Source organism: Hemiscyllium ocellatum, chromosome 2, assembly GCF_020745735.1.
Source record: "Hemiscyllium ocellatum isolate sHemOce1 chromosome 2, sHemOce1.pat.X.cur, whole genome shotgun sequence".
NCBI classification, from domain to species: domain Eukaryota; kingdom Metazoa; phylum Chordata; class Chondrichthyes; order Orectolobiformes; family Hemiscylliidae; genus Hemiscyllium; species Hemiscyllium ocellatum.
In genome coordinates, this window is record NC_083402.1 from 77811691 (window position 1) to 77838850 (window position 27160).

General features: G+C 40.2%; 1 protein-coding gene across 2 annotated transcripts in view; it reads left to right on the plus strand.

The window, feature by feature from the left end:
• Window positions 1–27160, plus strand: part of LOC132827971 (GRAM domain-containing protein 2B) — a 72484-nt gene that overhangs the window by 14635 nt on the left and 30689 nt on the right. The window contains exons 1-7 of one of the 2 annotated variants that reach the window (XM_060844835.1): window positions 10809–11027; window positions 14935–15063; window positions 21293–21374; window positions 25382–25451; window positions 26125–26228; window positions 26627–26722; window positions 26857–26928. In XM_060844835.1, coding sequence (XP_060700818.1) covers window positions 11014–11027; window positions 14935–15063; window positions 21293–21374; window positions 25382–25451; window positions 26125–26228; window positions 26627–26722; window positions 26857–26928 — 567 coding nt within the window. In that variant the 5' untranslated portion in view covers window positions 10809–11013. Of the gene's footprint in view, window positions 1–10808; window positions 11028–14934; window positions 15064–21292; window positions 21375–25381; window positions 25452–26124; window positions 26229–26626; window positions 26723–26856; window positions 26929–27160 lie in introns of those variants that run through there. The other variant, XM_060844828.1, reaches the window with a different exon arrangement.

Genomic DNA, 27160 nt, shown 5'->3' on the forward strand with positions numbered 1-27160 from the left:
CCTGTACACCCAGGCTTGTGTTGCCAAATTGTGAATGAACGCCATCTACAAGTTGTTGATGACATCACTGGATGGATATCGAACAATGACGAATCAGAATGCAGAAAGGAGATAGGGGCTTGGTGCCATGGTTCTCTCTCTACTTTGGAAAAACTAAAGAACTGATCATTGACTTCAGAAACAAGGGAGGAGAACGCGCTCCCATTTATAACAGTGGAGCTGAGGTTGAGAGAGTGGAGAGCGTCAAGTTCCTTGCAGTGATGATAGCCGACAACCTGTCCTGGATTTCGCATGTATGTGTGACGATCAAGAAGGCACAGCAATGCCTCCTCTTTCGCACGTGGTTCAGGAAATTTGGCATGTCCACAAGGTCCCTCACCAACTTTTACAGATGCACCATAGAAACCATAGTGTTCAGGTGTATGTCAGCCTGCTATGGCAACTGCTCTGCCCAGGACCATAAGAAACTACAGAAGGTGGTGTGCATAGCCCAGGCCATCATAGAAGCCAATCTTCCATCCACTGACCTCATTTACACGGCCCGTTAGCCCAGAATGGCTGGCAATATCACCAAAGCCCCATTGCACCCTGTTAATGCTTTCCTACAACCACTTCTGTTAGGCAGAAGATACGGAAGCTTGAACACAGACCAGCAGGTTCAAAAACAGCTTCTTCCCTGCTGTTATTGGACTGATGAAGGGTCTCTTTAACTTCAAATAATGGTGATCTTGCCTAGCGCATGCTCTGTGCAATGTAATCAATTTTTTTTTTAACCATATGATCTGTATGTCCTTGCTTACTATGATCTGCCTGTACTGCTCGTAAACAGAACTTGGGTACACTTGACAATAAATCAATCAAAATAAATGTTGACCTGGATGTTGAGGAGATCTGCTCTGCACACCAAAACTGAACCTGAGATCTTTGCCTAGAAGGACACAATTGAGCCTTAATTTAGTCTCCTCTCTAAAAGTTGGCACATCAAAGAAACAAAGAGTTTTTGTTTTGTCACTTTTTTGATTTTTGTCATCCTGGTTTGGAATGGACTTGAATCTTCTCTCACTCTGCGGAGAGAGTGCTACCTTGAGTTACAACTGACATCTGTTGCACGTTTTGTATTTCTTTACAATTACAATAATTAGTAGACAGCAATTTGATATTAATACAAAATGAAAATACTGTGGATACTAGAAATATAAACTTAAAAACAAAAAAATGCAATTAAAACTCAAAAGCCAACCAGAACTGAAATGAATAATCATGTAAACCTAAAAGGTTAATTTTCTCTCCACAGATGCTGCTTGACCACCTGAGTATTTCCTGCATCTTTTTTATCTGTTTATAATTCTTTCTCAATACCGATTTTAAACCTAGCTATTACTTAATGAAAAACTAACTAACTATTGTAGTGGCGAGTTTTAAGAAGATTTGTAGCTCAGGATGAGGTTCTGGATGTAGGTTTGCTCACTGAGCTGGATGGTTCATTTTCAGACATTTCATCACCATACTAGGTAATATCTTCAGTGAGCCTCAGGGTGAAGCACTGCTGATGTTTCCTGCTTTCCCTTTATATGTTTGGGGTTCTTTGGGTTGGTGATGTCATTTCCTGTTCTTTCTCTCAGGTATATGGGGTCCAAGTCAATGTGGTTGTTGATGAGAGTTCCGGTTGGAATGTCATGCTTCTAGGAATTCTCGTGCATAGAGTTCCGGTTGGAATGCCATCAGCAACCACATTGACTTGGACCCCATGTACCATCCCCTGAGAGAAAGGACAGGAAATGACATGGACCCCATGTACCACCCCCTGAGAGAAAGGACAGGAAATGACATCACCAACCCAAAGAACCCCAAACACATAAATAGAAAGCAGGAAACATCAGCAGTGCTTCTTCCAGAGGCTCACTTAAGATGTCACCTAGTATGGTGATGACATGCCTAAAAGTGAACCTTCCAACTCAGTGGAAGTTGAGCAAACCTATGTCCATAACTATTGTAATGTTTATAGACCATGCTAAAGAAGCCTGGGCCATTCTGCTGTTAAAGTTTACACTCTGCTCTTGTTGAGTAGTGAGGGGATTCACCGATTCTATTGAGGGGATTTGAGGATGTGGAGCAGAGTGTTGGCTTTCAAACTGCCTATGGTTAACCTTGGGAATGTCTGACTCGCAGCTTCTTCCTTTCCCACGAGTTTCAGTCTGTGCTGTTTTATGCTTCAGAGGCACGTTCTGTGTGGCCCTTCCAGCCCATGCAGACACAGTCGCAAAGTTGATGCAGCTGCTGAGGCCATGATCTCTGGAACTCTCTCCATCGCCTTTGTCCTTTTCCACCTTTTAAAACATTCTTTGAGACCTAACTCCTGACCAAGTTCATCTGCCCTAATAGTTCTTTGTGTGGCTCACTGTCAACTTTGTTTGGTTATGCTCCATGGAGTGTTTCAGGAATTTTAAAATTGTTGCATAGAAGGTTCAAATAGACTAAATTCTTAAATTTATTAGGGTAATGTATCAAATATCAAGACCTACTGTGGAGCAAATGATAGGAACATGTATCAGTGGAACTGTGTGCCTGTGGGATAGAGTTTCTTTTTAAAAACTTTTGCATGGTTAATTATTTCCTTTTGCCTCCACAATACTCATGGGTTACATTTATTTGAATGAAATTCATTGTTTCACATAAGACAAGAATCCCTGAGGTGTAATTTATTGAAATTATGATTTAACAGCAATGAGCTAACCAATTGGCTGTACCGCAAGCAGATTTTGAATTGCCTTTATTTCATTGTGAAATTTCTTCATTGAGAAGATGGTAATCTGTGCAATTCTCTACCACAAAACGCTGCAGTCAAGTTCCTGAATTTATTTTTAAAATACCCATATTTCCAAACATTAAAGATATCATGCGGTGCGGGAGAGAGTAGAATTAGTGCATTGAGATAGAGAATCAGTCATTATAGTATTAAATGTTAAATAGTCTTGAGAGATATATTTTTTAAAAAAATGTTTTAGCAACAGGCAAGTTGACTAGTGTTTGTGCAACAAGAGGCTTTCGCCAACTCCCTATTTGGTAATGGTTTATCAGGACAGTGTGCTACCCTGTATGAGGAAAATGTTGCATTATAATCAATAAAGCCAAATAAAATTCACTTTGTTCATGCAACGGTTCTTCCTAATGAGCTTATACTCAGTAGCTAACCAGTATATGACCTTTCTAATATTTGTGGTTGGCTAACTTTCTCCCTTGTAATTTGGTAGATATATAGCAACATGATATCCGAACTTGGCTCATTGCCTCTTCTGAGTGCAAGTTGGGGGGACGCGCAGGGAGGCAGGTGGGTGGGGAGACGATCATGCTAAACTTGCTTTTTTTTTTGTGTGTTTAAAAGTAGTTATTTTTGAGTTTACCAAAATAAAACCTTCATTATTTACACCAATGGAAAGTGAGTTTGCGTGAGCTTTGACCAGCACTAATCAACTTGTCCCTACAGGTAAAGCACTTTAAAGCCAAGGGGATTTTCTGAGGTTTAGTCACCTTAATAAGGAAGATGGCAACATTCTGACAATCAAGTGGTCAACTCTGTCTTATAACTTAACACCTGTTTTGACCATGGGATCAAGATATAGAGGGTTGCTGGTGATCATGAGAGCGGAAGGTTGAGTGAGTGGTTTCAACATGAGAAGGCCTAACAAGGAGAAATCTTGATTATTAATAATGGAGGTGTTAGGAAACACATTCCCTAATTTGTTACAGTTACGCATGGGATATCTCACAGCACTTAGGCTCCTGCATGAGAAGTGATGACTGTCACCCCTTGGTTTGTCACCCACCACCACTTGAGTTGGACATAATGGGGTTAATTTTAAGAGGATACCATTCTTCCAGATCCAAATGAATGTCTTTTAAAAGAAAACAATTTAAGCATTTCTTGAATTAACATAATTAATTAATTACTAAATGAAAGAAATAGTAATGTAATATTGCACACACACATGTTAGAAATAGGAGGCAAGTCCAAAAAGACAAAAACGCTTTTTTAAAATAGATTTTGTTTGAAATTGTTTGGAAAACATGGATAGTTGCAGTGGAGGTTCCCAGTAATGTTGACATTTGACATTTTTGGCTTTTGGTGTGATTGGAACTTTAAATTATCCTAATTCCCTTCGTGTGTGTGTGTTATTGTGACTTTATCCTTCTTCTTTACCTATAATGCAGGGCTGTTGTAAACAGCTGTGCCCAGAGCTTTTACCCACACAGCATACTTTTTTTCCCTCCCATTTATGGGGGAGTCGAGGACCAGAGGGCATAATCTCCGAAAGGAATTGGACATTGTGAGACTGAGAATTTTGTTTTTCTTCTTAGGGAAATCTTTACCACGGAGGGCTGGGTGATAAAGTATCTTTTAAAGCTGCGGCAGATTTTAATCAGTAAGGGAATCTTGGATTTGGGGGTTTGTGGGGGTGGGGGATGATGGTGGAGAAGCAGGCAATCTAACCAAAGCAGCCATGCTCTCATTGAACAATGTAGCAGACTTGGCAGAATGGCATACTTCTGTTCATACATCTGATGATCTTATGGAGATGGAACAATCAGTCAAAATAAGGGGTACTTTCTTCAAACACAAGACCCTGGTAATAACTAATCTTTTTTTTTCTCCAATAATGTTGATTTGAGGGTTAAATGTTGGCCAGGAGACACTGGAGTCCCTCTTCAAATGGAGTGCACTCACTGTCTTATGTGGTTAAATGCTGTTTACAGGACCTTATACACAATGAGATAATTAACAACTACCACTGAGATGCTTGTTGAAATAGAGAGGATTTGTTTGGAGAGAAATCCTGGAAAGATTTGGAAACAAGAGTCATAGAGATGTACAGCATGGAAACAGACGCTTCGGTCCAACTCATCCATGCCGACCAGATATCTCAACCCAATCTAGTCGCACCTGCCAGTACCCGGCCCATATCCCTCCAAACCCCTCCTGTTCATATACCCATCCAAATGCCTCTTAAATGTTTCAATTGTACCAGCCTCCACCACTTCCTCTGGCAGCTCATTCTATACACGTACCACCCTTTGCGTAGCAACTTTTTCACATTGGTCTTTTTTTTATATCTTCCCCTCTCACCCTAAACCTATGCCCTCTAGTTCTGGACTCCCCCATCCCAGGGAAAAGACTTTGTCTATTTAACCTATCCATGCCCCTCTTAATTTTCTAAAACTCTATAAGGTCACTCTCAGCCTCCAATGCTCCACAGAAAACATCCCCAACCTGTTTAGCCTCTCCCTATAGCTCAAATCCTGGAAACATCCTTGTAAATCTTTTCTGACCCTTTCAAGTTTCACAACATCTTTCCAATAGGAAGAATTGCACACAATATTCCAACAGTGGCCTAACCAATATCCTGTACAGCTGCAACATGACCTCCCAACTCCTGTACTTAATACTCTGACCAATAAAGGCAAGCATACCAAATGACTTCACTACCCTATCTACCTGCGACTTCACTTTCAAGGAGCTATGAGCCTGCACTCCAAGGTCTCTTTGTTCAGCAACACTCCCTCGGACCTTACCTTTAAATGTATAGATCCTGCTAAGATTTGCTTTCCCAAAATGTAGCACATCGCATTTATCTGAATTAAATTCCATCTGCCACTTCTCAGCCCATTGGCCCATCTGGTCCAGATCCTGTTGTAATCTGAGATATCCCTCTTCGCTGTCCACTACACCTCCAATTTTGGTGTCATCGGCAAACTTACTAACTGTACCTCTTATGCTCGCATCCAAATCATTTATGTAAATGATGAAAAGTAGAGGGCCCAGCACCGATCCTTGTGGCACTCCACTGGTCACAGGATCCAGTCTGAAAATCAACCCTCCTCCACCACCCTCTGTCTTCTCCCTTTTTGAACCATTTCTGAATCTAAATGGCTAGTTCTCCCCGTATTCCGTGAGATCTAACCTCGCTAATCAGTCTCCCATGGGGAACCTCATCGGACACCTTACTGAAGTCCATATAGATCATATCCAACACTCTGCCCTCATCAATCCTCTTGGTTACTTCATCAAAAAACTCATCAAGTTTGTGAGACATGATTTCCCACACACAAAGCCATGTTGACCATCCCTGATCAGTCCTTGCCTTTCCAAATACATGTGCATCCTGTCCCTCAGGATTCCCTCCAACAACTTGCCCACTATTGACGTCAGGCTCACTGGTCTATAATTCCCTGGCTTGTCCTTACCACCCTTATTAAACAGTAGCACCATGTTTGCCAACCTCCAGTTTTCCGGCACCTCACCTGTGACTATCGATGATACAAATATCTCAGCAAGAGGCCCAGCAATCAATTCTCTAGTTTCCCACCGAGATCTTGGGTACACCTGATCAGGTCCTGGGGATTTTTCCACCTTTGAAAATGTGTTGCTGGAAAAGCACAGCAGGTCAGGCAGCATCCAAGGAGCAGGAGAATTGACGTTTCGGGCATGAGTCCTTCAGGAATGAGAAAGTGTGTCAAACAGGCCAAGATAAAAGGTAGGGTGGAGGGACTTGGGGGAGGGGTGTTGGAAATGCGATAGGTGGAAGGAAGTTAAGGTGAGGGTGATAGGCCGGAGTGGGGACGGAGAGGTCAGGAAGAAGATTGCAGGTTAGGAAGGTGGTGCTGAGTTCGAGGGTTGGGACGGAGACAAGGTGGGGGGAGGGGAAATGAGGAAACTGGAGAAGTCTGAGTTCATCCCTTGTGGTGGTAGGGTTCCACGGTGGAAGATGAGGTGCTCTTCCTCCTGCTGTCGTGTTGCTATGGTCTGGCAATGGAGGAGTCCAAGGACCTGCATGCCCTTGGCGGAGTGGGAGGGGGAATTAGTGTTCAGCCACAGGGCGGTTGGGTTGGTTGGTCCGGGTGTCCCAGAGGTGTTCTCTGAAATGTTCCGCAAGTAGGCAGCCTGTCTCCCCAATATAGAGGAGGCCACATCGGGTACAGCGGATGCAGTAAATGATGTGTGTGGAGGTGCAGGTGAATTTATGGCGGATATGGAAGGATCCCTTCGGGCCTTGAAGGGAAGTAAGGGGGGGGTGTAGGTGCAAGTTTTGCATTTCTTGTGGTTGCAGGGGAAGGTGCCAGGAGTGGAGGTTGGGTTGGTAGGGGGTGTGAACCTGACGAGGGAGTCACAGAGGAAGTGGTCTTTTCGGAGCGCTGATGGGATGGGAAGGGGAGGGAACTATATCCCTGGTGGTGGGGTCCGTTTGGAGGTGGCGGAAATGGCAACGGATGATGTGATGTATATGGAGGTTGGTGGGGTGGTTGGTGAGGACCAGTGGGGTTCTGTCTTGGTGGCGATTGGAGGGGTGGGGCTCAAGGGCAGAGGAGTGGGAAGTGGAGGAGATGCGGTGGAGAGCATCATCAATCACGTCTGAGGGGAATCTGCGGCCTTTGAAGAAGGAGGCCATCTGGGTTGTACGGTATTGGAACTGGTCCTCCTGGGAGCAGATGCGGTGGAGACGAATTGGGAATATGGGATGGAGTTTTTTACAGAGGGCAGGGTGGGAGTAGGTGTAGTCTAGGCAGCTGTGGGAGTCAGTCAGTTTATTGTAAATGTCCGTATTGATTCGGTCGCCTGAGATAGAAATGGAGAGGTCTAGGAAGGGGAGGGAGGAGTCTGAGACGGTCCAGGTAAATTTGAGGTCGGGGTGGAAGGTGTTGGTAAAGTGGATGAACTGTTCAACCTCCTCGTGGGAGCACGAGGCAGCACCAATACAGTCATCGATGTAGTGGAGGAAAAGGTGGGGTGTGGTGCCAGTGTAGCTGCGGAAGATGGACTGTTCCACATATCCTACGAAGAGGCAGGCATAGCTGGGGCCCATGCAGGTGCCCATGGCAACTCCTTTGGTTTGGAAGAAGTGGGAGGATTGGAAAGAGAAGTTGTTCAGAGTGAGGACCAGTTCTGTCAGTTGAAGGAGTGTGTCAGTGGAAGGGTACTGGTTGGTACAGCGGGAAAGGAAGAAGTGGAGGGCTTTGAGCCCTTCGTGGTGGGGATGGAAGTGTACAGGGACTGGATGTCCATGGTGAATATAAGGCGTTGGGGACCGGGGAAGCAAATATCATGGTGGAGGCGGAGGGCGAGGGTGGTGTCGCGTGGGTAGGTGGGGAGTTCTTGGACTAAGGGGAACAAGACCGTGTCGAGGTATGCAGAGATGGGGAGAGAGGCTGCCTAATTGCGGAACGTTTCAGAGAACACCTCTGGGGCACCCGCACCAACCAATCCAACCACCCTGTGGCTCAACACTTCAACTCCCCCTCCCACTCCACCAAGGACATGCAGGTCCCTGGACTCCTCCATCACCAGGCCATAGCAACATGACGGCTGGAGGAAGAGTGCCTCATTTTCCGCTTAGGAACCCTCCAACCACAAGGGGTGAACTCAGACTTCTCCAGTTTCCTCGTTTCCCATTCCACCACCTTGTCTCAGTCCCACCCTCGAACTCAGCACCACCTTCCTAACCTGCAATCTTCTTCCTGACCTCTCTGCCCCCACCCCCTCTCCAGCCTATCACCCTCACCTTAACCTCCTTCCCCCAAGTCCCTCCTCCCTACCTTTTATCTTAGCCTGCTTGGCACACTTTCCTCATTCCTGAAGAAGGGCTCATGCCCAAAACATCGATTCTCCTGCTGCTTGGATGCTGCCTGACCTGCTGCGCTTTTCCAGCAACACATTTTCAGCTCTGATCTCCAGCATCTGCAGTCCTCACTTTCTCCTAGAAGATTTTTCCACCTTTACCCATTTCAAGACATACAGCACTTCCTCCTCTGTAATCTGGACATTTTGCAAGATGTCACCATCTATTTCCCTACAGTCTATATCTTCAATATCCTTTTCCACAATAAATACTGATAGAAGTTTGTAGATGTTGAGCACTGAATTGAAGGTGTGTGTAAGATTGAGCTGTTCACTAGCTAATTGGTTTGCAGGGACAAATCAATCTTGCTATAAAATGTACCCACTTGCTAGGTTGAGTAATCTGATATAAAACAAAGTACAGAAAATGTTGAAGGTCTGAAACAAACAAAAACAGAAATTGCAAAAGAAGCTCAGCAGATCTGGCAGTATCGGTGGGGAAATGCTGACCCTTGAATAATCCTTGTGACATTTTTATGAATTTCTACTTTGGTAATAGGATCTGTCTGACTCAAGATCGGAAACACATACCGACTTTGATCTCTCACCTTTTTCATGCATTGTCTGAGCTGAGATGTCACCTTTTTAAAAATAAAACGTTAAAAGTCTGGTTGAAGATTTGTAGCTTGGGTGTCCGTTGTTGTGGTTCTGTTCGCCAAGCTGGAAGTTTTTTGCTGCAAACGTTTCGTTCCCTGGCTAGGGAACATCATCAGTGCTATTGGAGCCTCCTGTGAAGCGCTGCTTTGATGTTTCTTCCGGTATTTATAGTGGTTTGTTCTTGCTGCTTCCGGGTGTCAGTTTCAGCTGTAGTGGTTTGTATATGGGGTCCAGGTCTATGTGTCTGTTAATGGAGCCACAAAACGACACGACCAGCTATCCCTAGTAGCCATACACTCAGACAACCAGGAACATGAATTTGACTGGGAAAACACTACCATCATAGGACAAGCCAGACAGAGAACAGCCAGGGAATTCCTAGAGGCATGGCATTCATCCACAAACTCCATTAACAGACACATGGACCTGGACCCCATATACAAACCACTACAGCTGAAACTGACACCCGGATGCGGCAAGAACATCCATCAACAGACACATCGACCTGGACCCCACATACAAACTACTACAGCTGAAACTGACACCCGGAAGCGGCAAGAACAAACCACAATAAATACCGGAAGAAACATCAAAGCAGCGCTTCACAGGAGGCTCCAATAGCACTGATGATGTTCCCTAGCCAGGGAACGAAACGTTTGCAGCAAAAACTTCCAGCTCGGCGAACAGAACCACAACATAAAACGTTAAGTTATCGTGGGAATGTGACTTGAAAGGAGTTCTGTGATTTACATATTAATGAATGGAAACCTGCAGCCCATTCTAAAAGATGAAAGAAGTACCAGTAACCTAGGTTTGTTCAATGTATTGCAAAATAGGTTTTATTTTGCTATAAATTAAGTGTCCTATGATCTAACTCCACTAGCTACCTGACGAAGGAGCAGAGCTCCTAAAGCTTGTACTTCCAAATAATCCTGTTAGACTGTAACTTGGTGTTGTGATTTTTAATTTTGACCCTTGAAGGGTCACAGGACTCGCCCTCAACCCGTTTTTCTCTCTCTCCCTCTCCACAAATGCTGCCAAACTTGTTGAGTTTCTCCAGCAATTTCTACTTTTGAGTGACATGATTATTTGATTAAACGCTACATGACAGCTTTTTATATGCGAGTATTTCCATAACAGCTAGTGAAATGACGAGGGTGGAGGGATGGTTGTGGAAAGAGGAGAGTAATGAGGAAATGGGGAAGCTCTTTGGGCTATCTGTCTGAATGGATCAGATTTCTCTTCTTACTCCCCTCCTCCACTAGGCAAGGGTGTTAAGGATTGAATCGCTCATTAAGTCAAAGCAATGGGAAATTATTGAGCTTTAGACTAAGTAGATTGGTTAAAATGATTCTAACTTTGATCAGTTTAAATGGTGTGGAGTTTTTAGAAAAAGTCTCTGATATTTGAAATGTTTTCTAGGCATCTCTGACTGCAGCCAGGCTGCTGCCTCTTTCCGAGCAGCCTGAGACTTGCAGCCACTTGCTGCTCACAGGGGGATGCACTGTTCAAACTGGCTTCTGGGGCGAAACCTTTCACCAGATCTCAATGTTAGCCGAATGACTGCATCCTTCAGAGCGCAGTCGACCGTTTCTATAGCCTCCCCGAAGCCAGGATGTGTGTCAAATGATATCCAGTTACAGGCTTGGTCTGATGCAACAGTGTCGAGCATGTAGCAGGAAGTGAAGTGAAATTTTAAACTTGGGAGCGACTGCCTTTTTAAAGTCCCTTGGATCCACGAAGCTTCAATGATCGCGGGGAGGTGGGAGTTGTTTTTATTTCCGCTCCCAACACTTGCTGACCGGGGAAGTGTGCAGGATAAGTTTTGGCACAAATGGGCATTTGCTGGCGTTTGTGTGGGTTTAAGGCCTGGAGGCAGACAGCTGACTCGGCGGAAATATCTCCCAACAACACACCGATATCGGCGATATTCTCTTCGGAACAGCTCCAAATCCAGCAAGACATCATCGGAGCCTTTACTTGTGTTTAATACTTAAATCCTTTGTGCTTTTTTTTTAGAAAAGTCATTTGGGAATGCAATGCTTGAAGTTGAATGCCCAAATGGACTCACTGTTTCATGGAGCCCCGTTTAATGCTCAGGCACATATTCTCTGTCATTCTTAGTCTGTTCTTAAACATTTGGGTTGAGCCTGATGCTTTTGAAACTCTTTTTTTTTTTGTTTTAATGTTGAACTTTTTCCAGAAGCTAAGGGGTTATAATTCTATCAAGGTTTTCAAGTTACGTTTTGCCCTTATACCTTTTTTTGATTTCTCCTCACCCCCTCACTGGTTATGTTGGTACGTTTCCTCTGGGCACTGGTGGAGCAAATCCTGGGAAACCAGAATTGCCCTTTATCACTGCAGTTTGAAATGCAGTGGCAGTGGAGTGTCCCTGGAATGCAGTGGCAGTCGATGTGTTGATTATCATACAGATTTAATTATTAATGTTCTTTTGGTCTTCATTTGTCAGCTGCTTACAATGCAAGTGAAGGGTGTGTTTATGTGTGAACGGGAGGAGAGTAAACAGGAACAGGATAAACACACATGACAGGAGCAGCTTTGGGTTTTTATTTTCACCTGCCTATTACTGATTTAAAAAAATTGTTGAGATGAAACCGATTGAAGTCGGTCAAAATTTGACAAGTTCAGATGTCCTTACTTAAATTAGCCTCCAGTGAGTGCTTTTAGATAGTGGCAAATATACTTTGGTTAATTTTCTGTGTGCAGTGGTTGCCATTTTCAGAAATCAAATTGGCTTGCATTCTATTGTTACATTGCAGAAGGATCTATTCATCATTAAATTATTTTTTCTAACATATTGATTTTCACTTTTAAAAACCGGTGCAGTTTACTTTTTGATTGATTGATTTATTAGAGACTCTCTAGGGCAGTGCATTGAAATAGCATTGGGTTGTCTAAAATCTTTGTGCTACCATCTTCTTTTGTCATTAATGGTAGAAATACATAGCTTTGCATTTATTTCAATGGACATCCTGAATACGGTGTTTGAGGGTTTAAATGCTCTTTGTCCACTATTAGAATAGCAAGAAAATTGGAGGGAATTCATTTGTCAGAGATTTACAGTCAGTACAGCTTGTTACAGTAAATAGTTATGTTATTCAAATACCATTCTTCTTAAATGTAATTATTAGTCCATCCTTTCTCCCTTTGCTAACATAGTACTCAGAAAATATAGACTGGTGTTCACAAGCATGATGAAAATCAATGCAATTTCAAGGGAAATCAATAGTCAATTTCAGTTTGCATCTGGTAATATGCTTAATAGCATGAGTAAATGGATAACTTTTTAAAAGGTATCGAGAAAAACCATACAATAGTGGCATTTACAAGGAGTGCATTTACGCTTTTGATTATTTTGTGCAGCCTTTTGTAATAGGAAGCTCCTTCTTCATGGCTGACCAAACCTATCTGAACTTTTTTAAAGTTTGAGTCTTATAAGCTTTTATGGAAACTGTAAAGATTATAGTAAAAACATATCCTCACTTTGAACTTCCATTTTGTAATTTTTAGAAGAAAAAATATGTGGGACGCTTTTCATGGGCTAAAATCACTTCAAACAGGAAAGATTTTAATTTGAGATGGCCACGATGATTACTTGACCACTCCTGAAACCATCAATAAATGGCATACAAACTAGGAACTGGAGTAGGCCATTTGGCCTTTTGAGCCTGCTGTGTCATACAATATGATCGTGACCAGGCACCCAACTTGTTATTCTAGTCCCACATTCAACCCATACCTTGTGATACCTTTTAGCCCTAAGCATTACATCTATTTCCTACTTTTAAAGCATTAAGATTTTTGGCTTCAACCACTTTGTGGCGGAGAATTGCACGGGCTATCTGTTGGAAGAAATTTCTCCAGGATTTGAAATTAACATGCAAAATGCCTGAAATCAATCACTCCGACCCCTATGTCCTATTTGATTTACACCTTACATTCCAAAGTGAAATTTCCAGTAAGTCACCTGCATATTAACCAACTTAGAAATACAAACTTGGAATAAAAGCCAAAAACATACACTAGTATCTATTTCTGAAAGACTATAAAGGACCATAGGAGCAAAAGTAAGCCATTCATTTCAGGCAACATCTTTGGGCAGTGAAGAAAATGGATTCATAACAGCAGAACTAGAAGGCTTCCTCTTGAGAAACAGTACCAGATGATAAAGTAAATTAGGCAAACGTTCATCACTGAGAACTCAAACATAACATTGCTCTGTTGAAGAAGATTTAAAATGGATTTTAAACTCGATTAACCCCACGGGCTGTTAGGACATGCTAAACTACATGTCCTTGGTTGTGTTTTTCTCCCCTTTTAAACTTTGATACCTGTTTGTATATTTCTCCTTTTATTTTCACTCCATACCTTGTAATTGGCTTCTCAGTTTTGAGCCAGTGAAGTAGTTTTAATTGAAATATAATAGTTGCGTCATTTAAAAATACAGTTTGTGGACAATCAAGGGGACTAAAGTAAGTTGACTCACCTCTTCACCTGTTGATAACAAACTATGAACAGAAAGTTGTCAATTCTTTGCATTAATTACACATTCAAATTTTTTTCTTTTTCATTATTTGCACCTTCCCCGCTCCCCAAACCCATTTGGTCACAGACTTGCCATGATGTGGTTTCCACACCGCAGTAGCTCACAAACTTCTCTCTGAAGTTTCCAACTTTGGTGAATCTTGTTATCAGAACTTCCTGGTTTGACCACCGATGACCGTGTAATCTGACATTTGCAGAGGTTCAGTTTACAGTCAGTAATTAACAGACAGAAGTCAGTGTCCCTCCAATTCTGGCCCAGTTTGGCGTAATTCCTACAACAGTTGTCTCTACAAGGCAACGGTTCAAGTTTGAACCTATGTCATGATCTTTTGGCCTCTATGGCATGGTTGTATAGTTTACCCATTGGCCAGCTATTTGTTTGTTGTTTCAATGAGTGAATGGATCAGTGAACTGTTAAAAGCTATATTTTTATATTTATTGAATTGGCAGTTTGAGTATTCATTGTCCTATCAAGCTGATGGGGATTACATCAGCATGGCAAGTGAAGGGGTGAGTTGCACTTTTGGCCTTTTGACTTCAGCAAAAGAAATCAAGGTTGGGGTGTCACTTGTGGGCCCCCCATAACACATTTGAGGTAGGCAAAGGAAATTTTGGAAGGAATTCCAAAGATTCCATTCCTGATCATTATCCAACAACCATTGCTAAAAGTGTTTCCAAATGTTAGATGCAAATCTGGAATACAGCGGGATATAAAATATCCACATAGCAAAGCTTGCAACTTTAGATTTGTGTCTTGGACAACATTAAATTCAATTTTCACCTGACTCTGACAGAGGAATCCACATTAATTGGCGTAAATGTCAACAACTGACTCACAGATGCTAGCTTCTCAGATTGAAATTTAAATTTGCTCATTAGCTCAATTTTATGTATAATAAAATAGAGATCATCACTCTTCATTAAATCAATGAAAGCCAGTAAATTACAGGATAGTGTAAGCTGTTTGTTTAGTGAACCTTCCTAGAATTCACCAACACTGTAAGAATATTGCCACAGTAGCTTGCTTAAAACTGGATTTTCTTCATAGAATGCTTGTTTTCTTTTCTGCTGAATGGTCTGCAATCTCATGAATTTGTTTGCAGCTCAGAGCCAGAAAATGCAGGAGCGGAAGATAAACCAAAGAAAGCTGGGAAATTACTTAATCAACAATTACAGTCTCTGAATCTGGATGCAGAAATATTTGAAACCAAGAAGAGAAATTATCTAACCAGGTAAGATCCATTGTTGCACTATATCCATCACTGACAAACCACCAAATGTGTAGACTGGAGACATTGAACTATTCTGTATGTTGATTTTCTGTAATGACATCCAGGTTGTTAAATTTGTGGAGCACTGCAGTATTCTTGTACCCTAATGAATCTAAATATTTCCTTCAGCTAAGTGTTTTAATTTTATTGGGGGAGAGAGAGGCTTTTATACTATTGTACTGCCAATTTAAAATTGAAACTAAATATATACTTGTTTTAAGACTTAGTTAATTGCCAATATAAATTTTGAATGCTAGTTGAAACATTTGGTTTTTAAATATGGTTCACAGAAATCGGAGCACAGTTGGTTTGGAGATTGTCAAGTGTATACCGCACCTAGATTGTCCTTTGCTTTGAAGTAGTTTTACTATTCGTTTATACAAGTGCTAATATTTGAATAAAGTGCCGATCACACAGTGTGAGTTACAGAACCTGTGGAGTTAATAAACTTAAAGTGATGTTGTATGAAAAGTTGAAATAAGCAAATTGTGGGACTAATTTTAATTGATGAATATGGTAACTTCGATGACTTTTATGTAGATTTCATTGGGAAATCTTTTAATGGGAATTTTCATACTTCATTTTTCTTATTAGATAATCAGAAATGTAACTTAGTAATGCAGTGCAATTTATAATATTTAAATCTGCTTTACAAGATAATCCACGTTTTTGTTTTCCAAATTTATATGAGTGGTATTTGTTTTAGTTCCCTTTCTTAATTAATATATTTTGGTATCTAGAGTTTGCTCTGCATCAAAAGGCAGAGTATTGTTTAAATGGGAAGAGAAACTCCTGGGAAAAATGTGAACACGGAGATTTGGTTGTTCTTATGCATGAAACACAAAATGTTAACATGCAAGTGCAGCAAGTAATTAAGAAACCAAATAGAATTTTGGCATTTTATTGCCATTTGGTTAGAATGTAAAAATAGGCAAATCTTTTTCAACTGTTGTGTGTTGGTGCGGCTGCGCATTGAGTACTGTGTATAGTTGTGATCCCCACATTACTGGCATTGGATGCCGTTCAAAAGAGACTCGCTATAGGTACCTGGGATGAAGGAGCTGAGTTATCAAGAACAGTTTAGGCCTTTATTCAATAGCTTTTAGAAGAATAAGATTAGATTACTTGTTGGGCGAAGGGCCTGTTTCTACACTAAGTCCACACCAACCCGCTGAAGCGCAACCCACCCATACCCCTACATTTACCCCTTACCTAACACTACGGGCAATTTAGCATGGCCAATTCACCTGACTGTGGGAGGAAACCGGAGCACCCGGAGGAAACCCATGCAGACACGGGGAGAACGTGCAAACTCCACACAGTCAGTCGCCTGAGGCGGGAAATGAACCCAGGTCTCTGGCGCTGTGAGGCAGCAGTGCTAACCACTGTGCCACCGTGCCGCCCACATTAAGGGATGATCTTGTTGAAATATACAAGATTCTGAGGGGCTTGATGGCGTAGATGTTGAGAAGATGTTTCTATTAGTGGGCAAGTCGTAAGCTAAGGGACATGGTTACAGAAAAAGAGAGATTCATTTAAAATGGAGAAATGAAGAAATTTCTTCTGAGGGTTGTGAATATTGGAATTCTCTACTGTAGGGACTGTCGAGGCTAGATTGAAATATTGAGGAGTTTAGGTTATGATGAGGTAAAGACAGAAGAATTGAGGCCTTTGGAAGCTCAGCCATGATTTTATAATATGATGAAGGAGGCTTTCTTAGGTTAAAGATAATGCAGCTGACGTGTAAAAGAGTCAGCAAAGTGAATTGAGCAGCTTTTAATACCTACCCTTGCACATTCTTCTAATTGGCTTAACATTTTGAAAAAAATTAGGATTAGTATGATTGCCTTTTGGTACTCAGCACAGAACTGGCTTTGATTACTTGACTCAACAATCTGAATATTTATGTATGATAAACTCTTCAGAAGCTTAAGGGCTGCTAGCCAGCTGAGAAATAAGTTGTTCAATCCGAAGCTTCACCAGCATAATATCATTTGAACCAAAATGCGACAAGTATTGTTTGTTTATTTTGATGAAAAAATGTTGTACTTTTTCAGAAGAATGAGCCATGTTGTGTTGAAGTAAATGTTAATAAAATGAAGTGTCAGCTTGAAACTTCCCTATAGCATTTTATTCTTGTTCTGCATTGAAGTTTAAATGTTTTGTGTTGACACTTTACTGTAAAATCAAAGGTCTGTGATGCCTTTTCTCCCCTTTTGATATTCCTTTGTCAGGGTTGATTCTGAATTTTCCAACTATTGTTTACCGTGTGATCATTGGTTCAGTGCCAAGTGTGTCTTTTAACCTTGAAATATGAAAGTAATGGAATTAGTTCTGTTGTGCACTTGCTTTGAAATTTGCAAACCAAGGTCATTTTCAACTTCTTTTAAACGAGTGACCGAGTGGGGAACCTTCTGGGGAACTAAAGCCATGTTCGAAATGGCTCCGACAGCACAGCAGTTGCCTCTGTAATTAAGAACAGTGGCAAGAATGTGAAGCATGTGGTTCATTTTCTGTATCTTGGGAGCCTTGTAGCAAAGGCATACAGACAATAAAATCTGTTAATGTCTTCAGTGTTTCAGGCCAGTTCAGCTGACTGAGGAAAAGAGTATTTGCGTGCCAGAATGTCAAAAACCTTGACCTTCGTCGCAGTTATCAGTCAGCAATGATCCCCTGAGCTCATATGTGCTTTGGAGAAATGGACATACTGCAGCAGGCATCTTTTAAAGCCCTGGTGATCTCTTCAGTTGTACCTTTTAAGTTCTCCAAATGCTATACAAATACCCCAGTATCAAATGCTAATAACTCAAATTGGACATGTCAAGCTTCAGACATACAAATTAGTTGAAAGTTATTTGGAGCCATGCAGAAATCTCCCAGAAAGACTGCAGACACACACAATATAAGGATGCACCAAAGAAATCAAATATCCCTGTCATTTACTCAAATCCTCTCTTCTCTCTCCACAGAAGGACTGTATTGTTACTCCTTGGGATGACTTTTTTTTAAACATTGGGTTTTTCTCTTTGGTCTTCAGGACTTCCTTTTTCATTCTCAGTAATTTATTCAGGCTGTGCAATCACATAGAAACATTTACTTTCTCCATTTGTGTAAAATTATTATTAGGGTTTCTTCTTTTAGACCAGGAGAGTGGCAAAGATACCAAGCAAGTAAATTTTTATTTGGGAATCCACTACCTAACCGCTACCTAACAATGCTGTGTGGGAATACCTTCACAAGGATTTCAGCAGCTCATGATCACCTCCCTTGAGTATATTTGGGAGTGAGTGATAAATGTTGACCTTGCCAGCAGTGTCCACATCCCATTAATGAACATTTTTAAAAAATCCTTGAAGCCCCTCGGACCAACAAGTGAGTGACTTTCCCATATACAGCATGTTGTGGATCTGCCAGCTAAGCAGAGAAATTGCTTCATGCTGTAATGATTTTTATTAATAAAATGTTGGAGCATTTTAATTTGATGCCAGCCTACTGCCTTAACCCGAACTCGCACGCTATTGAAATAAGTGATCATCCACTACTCCTCTGCACTGTCCCTAAAAAGTCACTTGAGGTCCGGAGTTTCTTACTCCAACTGCTCACCAGGATTTGTGGTGTCTTTTCATGGTTGCTGCTGTCTGCTGACTTCATGATGAATGGTGCAAGTTCCATTGTCTCCTGTAATGGTTTGTTACTTTGGCTAGAAGCTTCCCCAGCCTGTGTTTCTGCGCTTCTCAGTCTGTGTTTCTGAACTTCCCTGAAGGTATATCTTCCTGTGGTTACCAGTGAAAAAAATCAACAAAGAGTAACATTATTCTGAAGGGTGAATAGGGTCTTGGAAATATTTCATTCTCTGAATCAAAGTCGGGTGGTCATGTAGACTTAAGAAGTTTATAAGATGTCTGAAGTCATGGAACCATACTGGAGTGCTGGGGTTTGGCTAATGATTGTCTGTGAGCTTCCCTGCTCTCCCTGAAAATAAAAAAAGATGCAAACTGGAGGTGGGAGCAGCCATCTCCAGTGCAGACATGATGGGCTGACTGGCCTCCTTCTGATCTGTAACAGTTGTGTGAAAGTTGTATTACACCTGTCCATCACTTACTGGCATTTGGTTTTCTTAAATTATATCACATTTTCTACGTGGAAATAAATTTTTGGGTTTTTTTTTTCTACATCATGAGTGACTTCCTGTAAAATCCTAAAATTGCACTCTGCACTCTTCTAGATAGAAGTGACCCTCTTTTATCTCTTTCCCTGTCACCCCACCCCACCAATTCCCATGATTTAATATTAATTGGTATGGCATCTTCATAGTTCTCTGCACTATGTATTAATTTATATTTCTTTCAGATACTTTATAGCCAGGCTTTAAATAAACTTGTGTGTGTAGTAGGAATTGACTGTTGTTCTCTCTCTCTCTTTCTCCCACCCCCGTGCTCCTATTTTGAGTAGAACAAGATATAGTAATCCAGATATTGACTGGTGGCAACTGTGTGACTTGATCATTGGCTTCCTCAAGCTTTGATTTTTAAAGTTTGACCATTTAGCATTCAGCATTCTGTTAACTTTGCTGCTCTTTTGATTAAACTGATACTCCTAGACCTTTCTTAAACTCATCTAATTTCTCTTAAACTGTTATGTTGATCTCCAACAGTGCTACCTTCCCAGTGTTCATTAACTCCATTGCCGATCATCGCTGACTATTTATGTTCATATCTTGTGTCCTGCTACTGTAGTATTGGGCAAACATTTTACTGTTACATTTGTGATGCAGTGTTTAAATGAAATTTAAACTTCTCTGATGACATTGCTAATGTGCTTCAGTATGCTGCTGTGCTGTTCATCTCCATGAACCCCTTCATCCTTTCTCTTTATGGGATTTATAGAAGTAATCTTTCTTTGCTTTAATTTATTTCATCTAATTCAGATCATGCCTCTTTAATTTGTTTTATGTACTGGACTTGCATATCCATCATTATTCCTTTCATGTGTTCTACTGAAATGCTGATAAAATTTCTTCTAAGATCCATTTGTTCTTTTTTCTCTTTGGTCTTCACAGTTTTATATACCTCACTGTCGAGAGTGTTGATCATGTTCACGTTAAAATTGTGTGTTCTCTGGAGGTACTACAACTTCTGTTTCCTGTATATTGATGAAATATTTACAAATATGTTGCCAATAAGTGTACTGCCTCTTGCAATGGGTCATGTGTTATATTTCACAACTGACTCCAGGTCACTTGTAGGTTTTGTTTTCTGCTTCATATTGGATTAATTGAAGGCACCTTTAAGTTTTACATGTTTTTGTGAAGCATGTCCTTGGGTAGCTTTATAACACAAGTTTTTTGACTTTGAACAGACCTCGAGGTATAGAAATAATTCCAAGTAGTTCAATTGGTATTTTTCCCCTCAGGGTCAACTTAACTTTTGTGTTGCTAATGACATGTGAAACTAAAAAAAAAACCTTTTTTTTTCTCCCCCCTGCTTTTCTGTCACTCACCTGAAATGTGTGCCGAATTATTATTTGGTATTTCCACCACATAATAGTTCTGTACTGCCATAGCAGGCTTCAGATCGGAGATGTTAATTCTGTTGTAATGGCTGTGACTTGAAATGTTAACTCTACTCTATTCCTGACCTGAATATTTCAATATATTTCTGAATTTTTTGTTCAATTTCTGGTTTCTAGCATTCAGGTTTTTTAAAAAAAATAATGCTTGCAATGATTTTTATCAAGACAGCATGTTGTTTTGACAGGTGATCATCGTTTGTATTCTTCATTTTATGTGATTCACCTAACTTCCCAAACACATGAACTCTAACAGTGAGTTCTTCACGCCATTTGTATATTTGAAAGTTTTGAAGTTGACCTTCATTTCCAATCCCCCTTTAAAGCAGGCAGATTATTTTATTTCTCCCTATCATTTGTCCCAGCAATATTCTATTTTTGCTTTTCTTTGCTGTGAAAAAACTATGATTCTATTTTAAGCAATTTGGATAATCAAAAAATACGTCATGATTCTAAAGCTACACTTTTTTTTCTAGCTAAGACATAAGCTGGATTCTCTCCCGTAACAGTTACTAAGCTGTGGTGTTGTTTGCAATGCAGTTATTTTTTTTAATCTGATTAAAAATTCCTGTAAGCTGTTAATTTATTTGGATATACTTTTGAATTTTTTTTTGTTTTCCAGATCAAAGACTTATGATACGGTGTTTTCACCCAGTCCTACAGATTATGAAACAAAACCTGAACGGAAAAAGTCCACCTCCAACGTGAGTATTTTAATGTGCTTTTTTCTTTTATCTTTCCTTCGCCTTTTTGGTCTTTCTAGGTTATGCAACTGTGTGGGTAACTTGGCTAACCTATTTCTGAGCCTCTGCCACCTCTTGAGTGCCAAGTGGTCTTTTGTACAAATCATCAGATGGTAAAGTACATTAAAATAGCTGGAGTTAAGTGCTCAATAGGCTGAGGAACAAACATTACATTTACCAATTTTTATGTTGTTTTCAGCTGTACCTTTTCAGTATGTCCATGACTTATTGTCCATTTACTGAAGTTAATAAGCTAATTGACCTGAGTCTTTCTTAATTGTAGAAACACACTTCGACATTGTCATAAATGGCTATGTTCAAACCTGGATTCAGTTTAGTGCTTCTATGATTTTCTTTTTTAAAATGTATGCATTAAAGTATACATTATTTTACATTTTTTAAAAAGACTTCAGAAATGTGTGGAAGATAATAATTCTATTTGATAGCCTTTCTGTTCTGAAACTGTCAGTTTAGCCTGGGCACATCTAAACACCTCAATGGTTTAGATCTCGGAGCTAATTTTCAAGTAATTCCAAGGCCATTTCTTTTCTTTGCTGGGCTGTTAAAAATAGAAATGCAACCTGATGGGGAACCGCAAGGTTCAGTCTTTTTTGTTTTTGGAACGTTATCCAAATCTAAATCCTAAGGGGCAACTTTTTCACGCAGAGGGTGGTACGTGTATGGAATGAGCTGCCAGAGGAAGTGGTGGAGGCTGGTACAATTGCAACATTTAAGAAGCATTTGGATGGATATATGAATAGGAAGGATTTGGAGGGATATGGGCCAGGTGCTGGCAGGTGGGACTAGATTGGGTTGGGATATCTGGTTGGCATGGACGGGTTGGACCGAAGGGTCTGTTTCCATGCTGTACATCTCTATGATTCTATAAATGCTTTCAGCAACTCTTTAAGTGAACATGGAATTTGCTGCAGCAGACTATTGCTCTATGCATTCCAACTGAACATTTCCAATGTTTCAGTTCCGTCCCTTTTCAGAAGCTACTGATCCATATTTGAGTTTCACTGGTATCTTCAGATGGTTAAATGAATCAAGGAAATATTGTTAATGACGTATGATGTGGCTAAATGGCTGTTGGAACAGGCATGAGAAGAAATGTCTTCACTGAGTGGTGGGCCTGTAGACTTCTCGATCACAAAGTGGTTGTGTTCAAAACATTGCATATTCTCAAAAAGGAGTTAAATATAGTTCTTTTGGGTTGAAGGAATCAAAGGGTATGACTGAAAAGCATGAACAGGGTATTGAGTTGGATGATCGGCCATTATGATTTTGAATGAAGGGTTGAAAGGCCTATTGTTTTCCTATTTTCCAGTTTCTATATTTATATGTTGCAAAGTGACTGATGCCATCTGACAGTCTTATTTTTAAGGTCTGCTAAGCCAGAGGCAGCAGTGGGGTTTTTATTCCTGGTGGAGAAAGGCTGATAGTACAGAATAAGTGATCAGAATGTGATCACTTAATGGTGTGTCTAACTGCCAGACTGGAGAGAACAGACAGTCCCACTGGGGTGGGAGTTGGGGAGGGAGGACATGGTGGCAGAGAATGTAATAAGTAAAGCTAAAAGAAAAGAAAGGAATGCAATTGGTTTCACAATCTGAAGCTGTTGAACTCAATATCAATTCCATCAGGTTGTAAAGTGTCTAGACTAATAATGTTGTTCCTCTAGTTTGTGCTGTTATTTGCTGGAGCATTGATGCATGCCAAGGACAGATAAGTGGGCAAGTGAGATTTTTTTTTTGATCATTTTAACTTTAAGGTTAGGAAAATACCATTGAAATTAGAATATAAAGTACGGGGATTCTTTTTCAGCTGTATGGAAACAATGCTAGGGCTGTAATTCAATTACCTTTCGAAACATGTTCTGAAATGCAAAACACAAATGCCATGGTGCTCCTGTGCTCTAGTATTATGTATGCCAGATCCCCTTGCATACACAGCAGAACCAGCAGGTCTTCTAATCTGACTTGTGTGTATTGTATTGCAATCCTGTTCGAGATCAAGAAAAGTTCAAATATCCAAACTTTATACATCAACAGAAATTAAATAAAACAAGTGTCATAAACTTAAATAGCTGATAAAGATTTATACTGTAAGCCTAGTTGTACTTATTCTGCCCAAGGGTTTTCCTTCTTACATATCACAAGAATCTTAGAGGTTTTAATTTGCTTTACTATTCCTGGGACTAATCCAAAGTTATGCTTCAGGCCTCTGGAATTCATTCCAATTCTCCTCCGTATTCCAGCTTTCTCCAAGACACACGATGTTTTGTATGTTTCCTATGAGTTTTAACTAAGTGACTCTTCATTTTTTTTTTCCCTTTTATAAAAACACATGATTGTAAACTTAATAGCAACTAGTTTATTGACAGAAAGTCAACTGCCTGATTGCATCCCTCCAAGGTAATTCTGGTATAGAAACCATGATAAAGAAATTCAACAGGTTTAAAGGCAGCTGTGGAGAAAAATGTTTGAAGTCCAATGTAACTTCTTCAAAATTAACAAGTATGGGAAATGTAATTTTCTTTTTTTACTTTACTAAATGGTGGGGAAGAACATGAGAAAGGGACCATGGGAGAAGGATGATGGAGAGGGAACCTCGCCATGCAATTGAAGAGGTGTAATATTTGCTCTTTTGCCTTCACCCTCCTTACTCTCCAAGGCCCCAAGCGTGCTCTCAAGGTGAAGCAACTTGTACCTCCTTCAATCCTCTCTTTATTTTATTCTATGCTCACAAACATTGTGGTGATGAGATACAAACTGGGAGACCACTTGGCAGAACATCTCTGTCCACAGGCATGTTTACAGCTTTTGGGTTCTATTTTCAGTTGCACCAACTTGCTCTTTACCTCACAATTTTGTTTTAGGTCTGCAGCAAATTCCAGTAAAGCCCAGCGCAAGATGGTTGAACAGCAGTTCATTTTGATTTAGACACTTTTGCAATCTTCTGTGCTCAACTTCACACCATGAACTCTGCCCTCCAAGTGTGGTAGGCTTTGGGATATTCTCAAACAGAAATAGAAACTTTTTCTTTTGTCTTCATTGCAACTGTTTGATTTCATACCTGTTGCAATTAATTTATATTGTTAATGGATGTAATTGTCCTGTTCCCTAATTTTGTCTATCAAGCTGCTTTCACTTTCCTTTTTATATCTGGGAAATATACTTACAATATAAATCTTTTGTTGAAGTTAAGACTAGACCACCTGACTCCATTTAAGCTCAGACACCTATTTTCACACTCTCTTATCAAATGGGTTTATAAGATAAACAAAGGTTGGCTTTTAACTGTATTTAACTCCAGAATTGTTTGAATTGCATTCACCTGAAAATACGTGCCAACTTATTTCCATTTATCTTTATCCTCCGTTCCAAAAGCTGGAAATTCTATTCTAAGCTCATGAATCGTGAACTACAATTGTGTACAGCCTCCCAGGATCTGAACTACTGAGAACTGATACAGAATACCTACTATTGCCAATTGGCTTAAGATCTGGTAACTGAAAGCAGAGGTCAAGTTTCACTAAGCTGCATGCTTTTACTAAATCATATGATATCAAAATACAGTGGGTGTATTAGAAGAGAAAATGTCGGAAAAGCTCAAAAGTCAGGTGACATCAATGGAGAAAGGGGAAAAAGGAACAGTTGATATTTTGTCAATAGCCTTTCGTGAGAATTGAAACCATTTAGAGATGTGAAAGAGGAGCAAATGAACAACAGTGTCTGCAATATGATACCAAGCTGGCAGAAGTTCAATGCAAGATTAAAGGAAGTGGCAGTGGTGCCTAAATCACTACAGAAAATTATGGGAGCCAGTAAAATCTGCCATTCCCTTTAGTTATACAATAGAAATAAAACAGGAAAGCAGTGGAAATTATTATAACCAATTCTTCTTTACTTTCAAATATCCCTCTTTAACTTGGATCATTTTTACTTTTCTTTTTTTTTCATTAGCCTTCCAAGACTAACGCAACCTATCACAAGCTCTTTAAACACGTTGAAAAGGATGAAATATTAAAACAAAGTAAGTGGACAAGTAACTCGTGTCTTATGATTGATCAGTCCCATGTCATAAATGCCTAACTTCTGTTTGTCATGGAGTCACGGTTCAGCACATATATACACCCTCTCATTGCAAGGTGAGATCAGTCCCTCCCTTCATGCTAACAAAAGACCAAATTGACAATTTTCATGTTTCTGTTTTGTCGTTTAGCTGTGTTGTCTTGTTATGCGGGCGTTGCACATTTTCTGGTATAGTTTCTTAACTGTCAATTGTGAGCCTACACTGAGTTAATGCTTTTTTAATGGCCTAGTCAAATACTATGGGATCACAGATAAATGTAACCCTCAGAGCTGAATTTGCTCAGCTGATGTCATTGGATAAGGCTTTCTATTGGCCGCCTTTCCAACTCTCACTCCAAATTCAGTGGCACAATTTTGGTTCTCTTGTTACTCTAAGTTGGAACTATCTCGGAAGAAGCAGGAACTGAATAGGGGAATATTTCTGTGGATAAGCTCAGCCTGTCATTGCAAAACTTCATCAACTGGGTGTCAGTGCTTTGGAAGTATTTGCACATTTTAACAAAAATGGCCTCACTAGCTGTATCAAGTTAAAATGTTTTGGTGACTTAAGAATGGAAGCCTGAAAAGTAACTTTCTTTGCTGAAATTTTCACAGTTAAGCACTTTTTTTTTTAGGCTTTACATGTGCTCTACAAAAAGACATACTGTACCAAGGGAAACTGTATGTATCTGAAAACTGGATTTGCTTTAATTCCAAAGTCTTTGGAAGAGATATTAAGGTTTGTACATTTCACTGGTTACTCGGTGGCAAAGGGATGGCTTTGTTAAAATGGACCATTATGATATTTTTTAATTGGAAATTTACACCTTTTTATCTAGTGGTCTATTTCTGTTAAGTTATAAACTGTCCATTAAAACTAGTTCACAACAAAACATTTGCTTCCTCGTTGTTGGTATTACCTTAGCTATCTGTCTTGACAATAATAATGATTTCACCTCTGGTGATAAAAGGGATAACTTTGATCTGTTCCCAGTCTGGAGTTTTGGTGGGGTGGATAGACAGATGGAAGCTTGTAAACTTAACCTGTGTTTTACGGTTTTAAAATTTAACAATGTACTTCCAAATTATCTTCTAAAAATTTATTTTCCAATTAAGCACTTTTTTTTACAATTTTAGATTGCAATACCTGCCTTTTCCGTGACTCAAATTAAGAAACATAAAACTGCTTTACTCGTACCAAATGCTCTATGCATATCAACAGAACTTGAGAAAGTGAGTACCTAGTTATGCAGTGAATCCAGTTACTCTGGAGAATTTGATGTACAAGGTAGTTCACAGCATGGATAATTCGCCACTCAATGTAGCTGGGGTTTACTAATGCTATTTTAAACTCTGTTTTGTTGCAGTTTATGTTTGTTTCATTGCTCTCCAGGGATGCGACCTACAAGCTGCTTAAATCTGTTTGTGTACATCTGGAGGTGAGTCCTAGTAATTAAAGTGAAGGTTAGTGTCCAGATGATTTTTGGATTGAGTGTTTTTAAGAAGGTCAATCAGCCTGTATTGCACTGAATTGTTTAACCTTTTTAATTCAGCTATTCTTGTGGTAAGTAAAGGAGAAAGCCACTTCTTTTGTCCCCAGGAATCCTAGTATTCGGGCAGCTTGCAAGTGTTAGACAGGCTGGAGTGGAGTAAAACAATTTTACTGCAGAA